General features: G+C 32.7%; 1 protein-coding gene across 2 annotated transcripts in view; it reads left to right on the plus strand.

Moving 5' to 3' along the window:
- LOC117118144 (twisted gastrulation protein homolog 1-A-like) overlaps window positions 1-13,528 on the plus strand; it is a 34,999-nt gene that overhangs the window by 16,108 nt on the left and 5,363 nt on the right. For both annotated transcript variants that reach the window (XM_033262656.1, XM_033262657.1), the window contains exons 2-3: window positions 3,323-3,530; window positions 12,368-12,535. In XM_033262656.1, the coding sequence (XP_033118547.1) occupies window positions 3,329-3,530; window positions 12,368-12,535 (370 nt within the window). In that variant the 5' untranslated portion in view covers window positions 3,323-3,328. The remainder of the gene's footprint in view (window positions 1-3,322; window positions 3,531-12,367; window positions 12,536-13,528) is intronic.

The following is a 13,528-nucleotide window of genomic DNA, read 5'->3' on the forward strand; positions in this document are numbered from 1 at the left end:
TTGATAGGTTAACTGTAAAAAAATGTATGGGCAAGGGAGTTAATGAAGTTGGGTGGAAGGCCTTCAAATTAGCTTTATTCTGGGTCACTCCACCCACCATAACCACATCTCTGAGTGAGTTGCAAATTGCAAAGTTCTATTATTATGTATGTGGGTAGCACCTAATGGTTTTCCACACTTCTGGTTAAATTCAAAAGAGGTTTTATTAGCATTTATGCCTGTTAAATATAACTGTAGGACACCTATATAAACAAAGAAGTTATTCACAATTAAAAATGTAACTTTTTAATTTTAATATGAAATATACTATAGTATAAGGTAACTGATAAAACCTGAATGTAGAAAAGGCTTTAAATTTCTTTTCTAGAAGACTTTTTTTATATGAATTTCAAATCTAGTCCTACTATTCTATTCATCTACAGACTATATTATGTTCTACTGTAATTCTTAATTAATCATATCAAAACAAAAAAAAAAGTTTAAGCAGTTTTAACAAAAGTATAAATAGGTCTTACTCACTTAAATTACTAGAAAATGATCAAAATTTGTTTATTAGGTATACTTTTTATGCCCAAGGTTATATTCATATTTATTCATGTCAGAGTATTCAATAATAATAATATGTTCAAAGGGAACTTTTATAATCAAAAATAATTAATTACATATGTTTTGTGCACATCATTAAGATTTTAGAAATAATCAACACAATTATTCCACATTATATGCATTATAGGCCTATACTATATTTACTGTATATTTCAATTTTTGTATAACAATAATCATGAGGAGAGAGCCATGGTCAGGATGCTTGTCACCTGTTGTATTAAATAATAAATATAATTTTATATTACATATACTATAATTATATTACAATAAATATTGTCAAAGTTCTACTTTTCAATTATTATAATGGGTAGCACCTCATGGTGTTCTACCCTCCTGGACAAATTCAAAAGAGATTTGATAGCATTAATGCCTGTTGATTAGCACTGTAGAAACCCTATATAAAACTGAAAAGTAATTCACAATATAAATGTCATTTTCTCAAAAGAATTATATATAATTAAATAATTAATTAAATAGGAGAATATAAATAGAAAAAAAAGAGAATATGTGTATAGGACGTTTATGTATATAAGAATACACAAAACAAAAAATCACCCATGATACTAAATACTTCCAAAATACAATCCTTACTTAACAAATTTAAATACCCACCTGTATCTTGGTTACAATGTTCATTCATGAAAGATCAAAGGAAGGAACTCATGAGATAAGGTATCAAGCTCTTTGATCTAGAGTAGAATGGAAATAAGTCCTTAGTGCACTCTTTAGTCAGAAAAAAATACAGAATTTATAAACTGTAAAAGTTATTGCCAGTTGCCTAAATTTGAATACTCATACATTGATTATGATGCTAACAAATGTTATGTAATTTTTCTACACATTAATACTATCATGAAAGTAATTAAAAATCGCATTGTCTGTCACATTGTAATAATTTGCATGTATATCCAGGTACGAATATACACAGTAGCAACCATAGGCGTGCATCCAGCGCTATGGAGGTTGCATTATCTCTTATTATATAGATGGAAAGGACGTTCATGTAGGCCTAATGACATGAACCTCTCATTAATGATTACAGTTGGGGTAATTTTTTTCTTCCATGCTGAACTAAAGTCTCATAGAAAAATTAAAAGTAATAAAATTTAATATTCTAATAGTAACAGAAATATAATCAATAATAATTATAGTCTACATTAAGCAAGTACTTATAATCAATTTTGAGTATGACTCGCATGAAATTATATAGACCATATGGATTACAGTATTATGTTCACTACGAATGTTGTTGGTGTATCTACGTGCATTGTAGCATGTATGTCTGTGCATGTTTTGAATTGAATCATGTTCCTCAACATCCTTCCTATTGTGTCAAATACTGTCATTACTGTAAACTATTTCTCCAGTTATGCTATAGGCCTACTTTCTAAACAGAATTAATTTGGCAGAATTTTAAGTTCTCAAGTATATCAATGTCAGCTTTTCTCTCTCTTCAATTTATTCGGTACAATATTTCAGACATACATATAAATGGAAATGAAAAATTATCACACATATGATAAACTCAACATAAATGTAGCTTATTCAAACTCCTCTCTTTTCTCCAAAGTATTACTATAAAAAAAATTATATTACAATAAATTACCAGTAACTATAGAAGCTTTGAAAGTTACTTGATCTGCTATTATTCCCCTTTGGATGCACTACTACCTAAAAGACCTACTGACATGAAAATACCAATTCCAAACAAAAACATACTTCTAATATCAATATAAACAATGCTACAACCTATGAATAACAATTACCATTAAACATTAACTGGGTAGCACCTAATGGTGTTCTACCCTTCTGGTAAAATTCAAAAGAGATTAGATAACAATTTCTGCCTATAGTACTACAGTAACAATAGCAGGATATGCATATAAATGGAAGAGTTTCTTGCACAAATAAATGTCGGAAAATAAATATTCTACCAAAGATTTCTTTTGTAATTTACTGAATTCTCATAGTGTTCAATATATATAATACATTTATGTAAATGAGAATAAGTATATTTTTCATGAGGTAAATACTAATTAACCAACACCGTGATTATCTCATGCATATTAAAGAGGTCATGAATATGCAAGTGTATTGCATATATGCATATACTACTTACAGCCTCCATGGTTACAGTATGTGCATTGGAGCGTGTATTGCACTGCATGCTTGTGTTTTCTTGATTGAATCTTGTGTGCATTTATGGCCCATGTGCATGTTAAAGAATGCAGTACACTCTTCGGAAAAGAGTAGGGGATTGTCTCCCAGTGTACTGCCCAATCACCACCAGAAGGACCCCACTGAAAATAAGTCTTCTTCTAGACTTTCGTGGGCTATCCTTGGTGTTTACACCGAATAAATCCAATCAATCAATCAATCAATCAATAGACTAAAAAAATATAAAAATAAGCCCACACCAAGTCAACACATACCTGTTACAGACTGAGAATGTCATTTCTGGCCATCCAGAGGTTCCTCTCCTTTAAAAAATCTCATTGGGAGGGGGGAACACCCTCTAAGACCCTTCCCCCAGCCTGGGCCTACGAGCTCAAGTTCCTCCCTGTCGGACAGCTCAGCCCCCCCATCCCCAGAAAAATATACCCTAGAGCCGCCACTGCTCCAGAAAGGTCCATTTGCCCATTTTATGATTTCCTTCCTAAATGTACAGATCTTAATTTGCTGGATTTTATACCATTTTTTAAATATTAATTTACAGGTTGACATGAAACCGTACATGTTTGTTGGTGTGTTAGCGATAGCGTTGGTGTATGTCGTATTATCGTGCAATGAGCACTGTGCACCGATAGTTACCAAATGTCAGTTGATTGGCGCCTGTGGAAAGTGCTTGATGGGTAATTGTAGTTGCTGTGCAAACTGTACCAAGTGTTTAGGGGGAGAATATTTTGACTGCTGTGACTGTGTTGGTAAGTTTTTAATTTAATTATTATGGTATATTTATTATTTTATATTATTAACCTTTCACAATATGAGGCCAGAACATTACGTTTAGTACAGTTTTTTTAGTCAAAACATTTTAGAATTTGGATCTTATCACCCATTTTTTGCAATGCACAATCAGGTTCACTTTAACACAAATAGACTTGCATTATTGCACAACGTATCTAGTCTGTCAACTAGGGTATGGTTTTCAGGATAAGAAGGTTAAATTGATTGATTGTCAATTTCTCGTTTCAATTGATTATGATAGTGTGTGACTCCTTTTAAGTCCAACTTGCCGCCTTGTGAACCTAACCTAAATAACAGGAACCTATTGACTGAACAACATCCCCAATCACTTAGCCCTGGGCAAAACTTTTATCTAGGACCTTTTTTTAGTAGCTTCTTGATGTTAATTATTTCTGTAGAAGGTATTACTGCATGCACAAGTAGAGATAAACTCTTTCTACTATTAGTTTAAGATTATGGTTATGTTCACACACACACACACATGCAAACACACCTAACGGTTAACAGGATCCAGATTAATAACGAACCGGTACGTGTTCACTGTTACATTCATACAAGAAAATTCCCGATCCAGATATCAAGAAGATGATGGTGGGATCAATGACTTATAGGAAATTAGAAATACGTACGTCTTATTGGATAATGATAAAAATAAGATCAACTTGCAACCAATAGCGCTCTCACACGCGTAACGGTTTAGGCTTGGTTAGCTCCGATCTGGATATTAAGTGTGAACTCAAAGGCTTAGTCATACAATGTGACCCATATTTAGATGATTTTTTGGAATTGAATGATTGGTAGTGAATGGAAGTTTCTATCATCAAATTGTCGGAGTGTTTTTGGCTATGATTAAAAGCGGATCTGAAGTCTTAGCCAATTTAGCAACACAGCATCTTGCCGATTCCTTGCCTCATAAATTGGTAGAGATGATGAGAAATTGCACGTAAACAGAAAAGGAGTTTTATTTTAAGTGGGTCTGAAGTAACTGCAGTAAAATATGTTGCATATCTAGCAGGAGAATTGAATAAACCTGAGGAAAAAACTCAAACATATTTAGAACACCTCAACAGTAGGAAACGATTTATTTATTTATTTAACATATTTTATATAGGATAACGTATCAGGAGGGTACAACCTACATTACCTAAACAGGTCCTTGTTTTGTGATACAAAATTATAAAACTATGCAAGATATTGAACAATTATGCCTATAATTAACCTTTTAACCATGTTAACTTAACATTAAGGAATACAGAAGAAAGTACTTAAAAAGCAATTAATTGAATTTTAAAGGTAAAATATTGAAATGGTAATCTATAATTTATCATTTCATGCATCTATTTATAAGAAATTTGTATAAATCATTTTGTACTTCTTTCACAATACTGTAAGTATTTCGAAACAAAGTTATTGCAAAGAAATGTTAAAAGTTCATGTAGTTCACATTTAAAACCCTCAAGAGTTGTTTTAATACAAGCCCATGTTCAATTTTACTATGAGTGGGTACATTAATGCCTAGGCGTCCACAGGTATTAATCTAATTTTCACTCTTTACACAATTCAATTGATTTTGTGGTGAAAACAACATCTTATTGTATCCAGTGAAATTATACATAAACCTAGATTTGTGTCACCTTTTAAAATCAAGGTAATTCAATTTAAGTGTACCAGGAGGCCATTGGCAAATTCTAAGTTTCTATTCATCAAGGAAAAGCTGCTAAATTAAATTTACTATAGTAATGCTTAACCCTCAAAAACATTTTGTAAAACAACATTAACCAGTCTCTGCAGATTCTCTTGATTATTGTGACCAAAAATGAGATGAAGTTTTCTAAATCCAATAAGGATGCTAATTCAAATTAAGCTTTTTCAAGATTAGAGTTTATGAATTAATTTATCTGCACTTTGAGTTGAAATTACAAGTTAGGCATGAAATGTCCTGCTAAGAAATTTAAATAATAAAATTCAAGATTTTGAATTGCTTAATTTGTATGTTTAAGCAAGTTATTGAATTAGAATGAGAAAATATTTTTATTGTAAATTAAAAGTAATAATACTTTAGCGTAAAACCTTTAATTGAAGCCCTGGGCATCTTCATTTTATTGTGAACTTTGGATTTCGACATGGGTTTCTTTTCGAGGCTACATTTGCAAAGTAAAGAGGAGGGCTTCTTTTCAAAATGAATGCTGCAAATTTTAAGAATTACATGTACTACATAAAACAATAAATAGGGCCACTGTAACATAGAATCATGGAGTGTATTAACCGGCATTAATCCCCTAACAGGGGCGGATCCAGCCCGGTAGGAAAGAGGGGATGTGAATGTCCGAACTAAGTTACAGTCTCAGGAAAGTGCCCCTGTTAGGAGTGCAAGGGGAGATTCTCCCTTAAACCTCTAGCACCTTTATTAATTTTGATTTGATATTTGATTAATTTTTAATATTTAGCATGGTAAATTTCTGATAAGCTTTACAAAACAAATTTTTTACAAAAAAAATAGAGGGGCGTACGCCCCTTACGCCCCCCTCTAAATCCGCCACTGCCTAAACTACTGTATAAACCAAGCATAGGTTTTTAATTTATTTTGTTACCTTGAAACTCATGTACAGTGTATGTACTGCACTATCTCGAAAAAAAAAAGCCCATCTATCTTGAAAAGAAGCTGATGGGCTTCTTTTCGAGATGGGCTTGTTTTTAAATGTCACTCATTTAATTATGTTTGGCTGGGAAATCAAAGTGTTAAATTGAAATGATGACCATTTTGCTCACACGAAGCTAAGCATTTCAGCATGTGGTATTCTGGATAGGTCATCATAAAAAAAAATATTATTTATTTATTAAAATCTCATTCAATAGCGGGAAGCCCACCACTTACAATTTATTTACATTTATTTATATGGTAATAAATGTAGACAACTACTTATCACTTGTAAAGTACTGTAAGCAATTTGAATAATTGTTTGTACTTTCAGAGGTCGCTGGTCATTTGTAGGCTATATCTGTCAAATTAATGCACTTTTTATAGGACAAATACTCAATGGTTCATTTGCAATGGACTACAAAAATGATAGTACACAACCCTACTATAGATTATGGCTTGATTAGTTATGGTCATGAGAATTTGTTCAAAAAATTATATCTGTACCTTATGTGCAGTAGGTGTGACTATGTAATACCCTCTATAATACAGTGCAGTAGGTGTACCTACCTCGCCATTTTTAAACCGGGGCCTTTTTTTGCTGGGCCTTTCTTTTAGGGGCCATTTTTTACAGGGCCGCTTTTACCTCCCAGTACAGTGTATATTGCTGTACAATGATAATTTTCTATGTTTGAAAAGTGTGTAAATTAAGAACTAAATAAGAACATTTTGAGAACAAAAGTGTACTATCATTGGAAAAAAAAATATTTATCATAAAGCCAGAAAAATATAAATGATTAAATATTTTCATCTAGTTTTGCATAATTGATATGTGCAACATATTTTAAAACATTAATAAACCAATACTAAGGTTAATGTTGAATTACGCAAGTCAACATCAACGTATTGGTTTATTTATTTTAAAATGTTTTAGAAAAATATAAACATTTGGCTTATACATATAGGCCTATTCTTTAATATTTACTCATCACGTTTACAGTATAGTATCAAACACGCATGTCATATACATATTTACTTTTTAGACACAAGGGCAAAGGATATTTTAACAGCAAACTTGATTATTTTTCAAGTGACAATTCCCTTTCAAAAGACAAACAATATAAGATGCTCTACAATAAACTTGCTAAAAAGCTTAGGAGTTATGTTTTGATATTAATGAGAATTCCTTGACAGGAATTAAATTCAGAAACCTGGGATTGGAAGGCAAGCATCTTAACTACCAAAATAAAGCTTAGCTTCTAATACAAATGAAATGTTTCCAGGTGCAGATCCAGTAAGGGGGGGGGGGGACTATTCCCCCGTTTTGCTACTAAATTTTTGAAATTCATATCAATGTTATGTGCTACTTACTTATCTGTTCTGAAAATGTTGTACCCCCCATCCCCATTTGAAAAATTCTGGATCCGCCCCTGGTTTCCTCATTAAAAAATATTAAAATGTTTCCTCATGACATTAGCTGGTTTCAGAAGTAGGTTAGGCCTACATTTTTGAGAAAATGTTTCTTCATGATCTACAGGTTTGTTTCACAAAAGTAGGCCTATTTGATAAAGTATTTCCTTGAGAATTGCGTATTTATTTGTTTCCTTAACATGTCCATGTCAGACATAGTGCCCACATAATAATAATACTCAGTCAAATGAAATTAAGATGAATGTTATTAAATATGAATTTGGCAGGCATTTCTCAGTATTGTGCTCCTTCCACCCTACCAATCTAGATATGTCCCTCATATTTCCCCTACTAATTTAAATTTAATCATGATTTAAACTTGGCAGGCATTTCTCAGAATGTTCCCCTTTCAGGCTACCAATCAAGATTTGTCCCTCATCTTTCCCCTACAAATTTAATTCAATAATGTTTTAAATTTAACAGATACACTGCAACCTAGGCTATTTTGAGTGAATAAACTTGAACCAACATTCAATATTTAAAACTCTGTATTTTTTGGATGTTTTTGTTTTTAATTGAAAATTAGAATGACAAAACAATTTTCTTGCCAAATTACATGCACAACAATTTAGGGCCTGTTTCTACTGACAAAATACAAAAGTACGGTATTCAGTGAAACCGGTTTTCATAATTGTTTATAAACAAAGACCGCATTGCAGTTTAATTTTAACACGAACAGAAACCGGTTTCTCCTAAGGAGGTCGTTGTGCAATGACGTCATCTTTGCCCACAGCGAGTTTGTTAGGCAAACTAGCTAGCCGGCTAGCCTCCCCCTCATCTTTTCCTCCCCCCACAGATTAATTACTAGTCTTGTGATGGTGTTGCAGCTAAAAATTGCTCGGTGAATACGGGTTTGAGTACGGTATTCAGCGATCGAGACCAGATTCAATTGGGGTTTTCAAAACCGGTATTTGAATTCGGGTTTTATTTTATGGGACCCATTTCCACTGACAAGAAAATACGGATCTTTGAGAATACTTGTCTTGAAACCGGAATTCAATTGGGACCAGATTCAATTGAGGTTTTCAAAACCGGTATTTGAATTTGGGTTTTATTTTATGGGACCCATTTCCACTGACAAGAAAATACGGATCTTTGAGAATACTTGTCTTGAAACCGGAATTCTATTCTCAGCAGAAACAGGCCCTAAGAGATCTGTGAACCAGCAAAAAACCTAATTATATCAATCAATGTTTCATTTGAAGTTAAATTTGAACTAATAATGTTTTAAAATTACAAAAAAAATGGAGAAAAAAAGAAAAAAATGTTTCAAATTTAAGTCTGAGAGTGCTATTTCCAATACCATAATCATAAATTTTCCTATCTCAGCCCCATGACCCTGCCTGTGAAAGTCTCTCCCTGGGCCCCCCTCTATTTCAAATTCCTGGACCTGCCACTGTAGGGCCTATAATCCATCAGTAAGCCTAACAAACTAGAGATCTTCAGAAGTTCTGACATTAATTCTCAACCTTTCTTTGAAAAAAAAACAAGAAACAGAAAGCATAAATAGAGTGATATTGCATGACACATGTTCATTCATTATTAATGAAATGAAAATGCAATGGCATTTATGGACATTTGTCAAAGGAGGTATAATATCAGACCAACTCTAGTTATCACATGCTTCAATGAATCCTACTTCCGAGGTTTCGATTACCATAGCCAGCTTTGCAACAGGTGCAAATTAGCATGTTCAAAAGATGAGTGAAGTGTTATTTTACCACAAAACGAAGGGCCTCAAACTACTTCAACATGTTTGCTACACCTGCATTTGTAGCACAAACCAGGGCAGCTCCAATCTATTTCATGTACACTTCAAGAAATCATGTTAGTCTCAAGTGTGGATCGTCTGTAACACGCAAATTTATTACTGAAATTAAGTTACTCCTAACTGTTACTATGAATGACTGCTACAGTGAAATAAGATTTTGATGAACATTTAAAAGAAAGTAAAATAGTATTATTTTGAAGATTAGCCCTACATTTGGCTCCTTTTATTTAACCAGCTAGATGCAGTATCATAACATAAAAGGCAGTAAAAAGTAGGAATACTATCGATGAAACAGGGAGGTCGTCTTACACGCCCAACATACAAAAACCAACCAAAAATCTTGTATGCAGATCGCCTTATACGCAAGTATATATGCGGTAAATAGTAAAAAATTTATTTTTACAAAACCCATGAAAATTTTCTGTCCTTCCCATGGAACGCAAATGTTTACACTTCCAGCACTATCAAAAAGAAAAAAAATACGGTCATTTTTATATTACACCTCAGTATACTGGTGGTAATATAGGTAAGTTAAAATTTGTATTGGGCATACTTTCCAAAATACCATTAAACAATTTCATTGAAGAGCAGTAGTGGCTGAGATATATTTCATCTGGTTCATATCGTAATTAACTGTCAGGGCAGATCATAGGCCTATAGTCCGCTCACTGGCAAGAGTAGAAGTGTTCACAAGCAAGGTCGTTCAACAACTTCCCTTATTTAGATTGAGCTCTTCCTGAATAAGCCAGTTGTCTAATCCCATAGGTTCAACTTTTTCAGTGATAGCATCTTTCTTATATCAAATAAAGATGTTGTAGTAGGAATTCAATGAGCAGATTTTGTAAGCCAATTTTTTCCATTCAGGCTATCCGTAAATCAAATACACTTCACATTATCCAAACAAGATCAAATTCTACGTCACAATATATTCACTAACTTTAACATCAATATAGTATAAAATGATTTTAAAGATTTTTGTGAGTTTGATTTAAAAGATATAGGGCCTATTTAGTTTTATATTTGTACTCATTTTGGAATAATTTAAATAGTTTTGCTGGGATACATAAACTACAGGTAGAATAATTGACAAAGTATAGGGTGGGTGTAGGGCATAATCCTCCCCAACCCCAAAAAAATGTTTATGCCCGAGCCACCTCCCACTGGGTGGTTGCTGACTAAAGAATATGCTCAAAAATAGATAAAAATTACCTAATTTCACTTCCATTGCCAGTTAACTCTCCCTCAATTTATCATTGAGCTCCCACTTAAACTTAGTGTCACCTATGTCAATATACACCACCGTATTGGGCGTATATTTTTATTCAAGACATTTTTTTGGTATGAATTATTTTGTACAATTTTGCAAATAAAGGAAAGAAGAAGTATGACAACACTATTACCTATAATATAGGCGTGACATTTTTTTATATCTTGTTTTGCGAACTTATTTTTTTAAAGATCGTCAGAGGGTGGAAAAAATTAAATTAAACTTTTGTTTTCTTATTTCGCAAATAGTTTCAGATGCAGGAGAAAATAAAAATCAAATTTTATTGGTGAATGTACACAGTGTAGTAATGGGATGATTAAATTCTTTTAATTTATATAGTTAGGAAAAATTATACATTATTAAATATACACCGTTCGCTCTCCAATTAAGACCACCTTTGAGACCTAAAAACTTGGCGTGGTCTCAGGGTTGCTCCCCAATTAGAGGGCTAGCTTTGTGTTAAAAGATTAAAGGTTTTTATTTGGGTCTTTGGAAAAGTGGTCTCGAATTAGAGGGGTCTCAAATTGGAGGGTGCACTGTATCTCATTTGTGGAGATTCAAGGCAGTGGAGTGCATAATAAAAATAAAGAAAAAATTGTTTTCTTTTTTTTTTATATCTTCCCTTTTGACTTGGTGGCGGGTGCGCTAAATTGCCAAAAATAAAATTTAATTTTTATTCAAAATCATCATTATTCGCGGATGACTGGTTCGCTAAACAAGGTATAAAAAGTCTAGCTGTAACATACCCATACAGGTATATGGGCAAATCACAGGCATCTGTCACTAAAGACATAATATTGTGGACAAAGCCTTAGAGGTCAAGAAACTTGAATGACTTATACCTTATATTACAGAAACTATTTTACCAGGTGACATTACCTATACATATGGTAATGATTGTGTTGTTTCCTGGAGTTAGGTCTATATTAATATACATGGTTAAAGCAAGGGATTTCGTCTTAATTTATAAATCATACATAGTAGTAGTATATCGACAATACATTATGATTCAAACGATTTTTATAAACTGAAAGATGTAAAACCTTTGGCATACTTCACTTTCCTCTGTTTAAATTAAAATCTCTGAGCACTGCTGCTAATGTCATTTGCAAAGTAATGGAAATTTGAGAATTAAATAGTGAAAAAATGAAAGAAAAACACTTGCAGATGAGAAAGATATGAAGATTTCTTGGCAAGGAAACCATGTAATTAAATCATGAGTTTGGAAAGTGTGAATAATGTGATTACATTGAATCATCATACTACAATGTTAAAAATTATAGATGACACAAATGATATCAACAATGCATTCAGTTGCAGAAACAAAGACCGTTTCTAACCATTTTTAGTATTATTTTTTTCTTTTTCCTTTAAACAAATGCATGACCCTAAAGCTGGTGGGCATACAGATGATCATTGGGTGATTGATCATATAAGGATTTTTTTCTAGGTGATGGGTGGGGCACACACGTAGGGTTGTCGCGGGCCGTAGTTTGCCCACCTTTATGCCCTGGAGAATCAAGCAACCGGTTCTCTTGAAGAAGCTCTACTCCCAAACCAATGGCAAGTTAAATTCCAGAAGTTCAAAAAGAGTAAAATAAAAAGTACAATAAATAACTAAACTAAGTATTTTTTTTCTTTTTTTCAGGTTTATGTAAACAAAATAATACCCATCGGCCATACCATACAAAAAGTACAGTGATGGACGTTGAAGTACCCATACCATCACTGTTTGATGCCATCATCGAATCCAGCCAAGATTTACGTATCTCAGTACACACACTGCCAGTGGAGGAGGAATTTTATAAACCAAAAGGTAATAAAATGCATACCAAATAATATTTAACAGAGGAATGTTCGGCAAAGTGGTAGCCACTGCTGTGTGTACATGTGTGCTAAAAAATCAGTCTCTTTCAATTCCACTATCACATGCCATAACTCAAGGTCACATGCAAGTCCTAAAACCAAAATTTTAATATTTGGTAGTAGGTTAAGTTACCATGCACATACTTCCCCCCTCCCCCTTATCCTCCTTCCATCACCTAAATAGCACTTTAACTCAATCCATAAATATCTAACAAAAAGTTCTTCAACATCTAACAACATTTTATTATTCATTGATGTTAATACAAAGTTCATTATCTGAATAAGTTATGTAAAACAGGCCTGCAATATCAATAGTATATTTTCCCTTTAAATACGATTTTCTCCTCTCAAATTGTAAATTTAAAAAAAAGAAATTATGATTATTGTCATTGGTTTTAAAGTACAAACTATTTTTGATGAACAATAATGTTATCCTTAAGATGGGAGGCATTTAAAATGTTTTTTTTTTGTCTCTACTATTTAAATGGTTAGTTTAAATATTATTTGATGAAGATATTTGTCCATTATATTGACTATGTATTCCAAATCAACAAACTGCAATACAAAATATAGAAAAGAAGTGAATATGAAATAAGGATTGAACAACATAGGAATTACAGATATCAAAACTCACTGGAGCCGAGGGAAAAGAAAGGTCATCGGAAACCTTAACAACAACTGCATTTCAGAGATATTGGCCCAGAGACATGGCTTTGCTATTTGATTCAGAGTGTGAATGTGTAATAAGACGACTGATATGCCTACAAATCTTACAACAATAACAATCCACAAGTTCATTCATAAAAAATGTGTAATATGATTGAACCATAAATATAGGCCTATATGTACATGCCAAGAAAAATAGAGCCCTCAGAGTTTTATTTCCAAGACAATCTTTTAATTTAAAAAACAATATAGTCACAGATGTTTAATGCTTGATTAA

Source organism: Anneissia japonica, unplaced genomic scaffold, assembly GCF_011630105.1.
Source record: "Anneissia japonica isolate Jap-2015-1 unplaced genomic scaffold, ASM1163010v1 scaffold11779_len1430905_cov172, whole genome shotgun sequence".
Lineage (NCBI taxonomy): Eukaryota > Metazoa > Echinodermata > Crinoidea > Comatulida > Comatulidae > Anneissia > Anneissia japonica.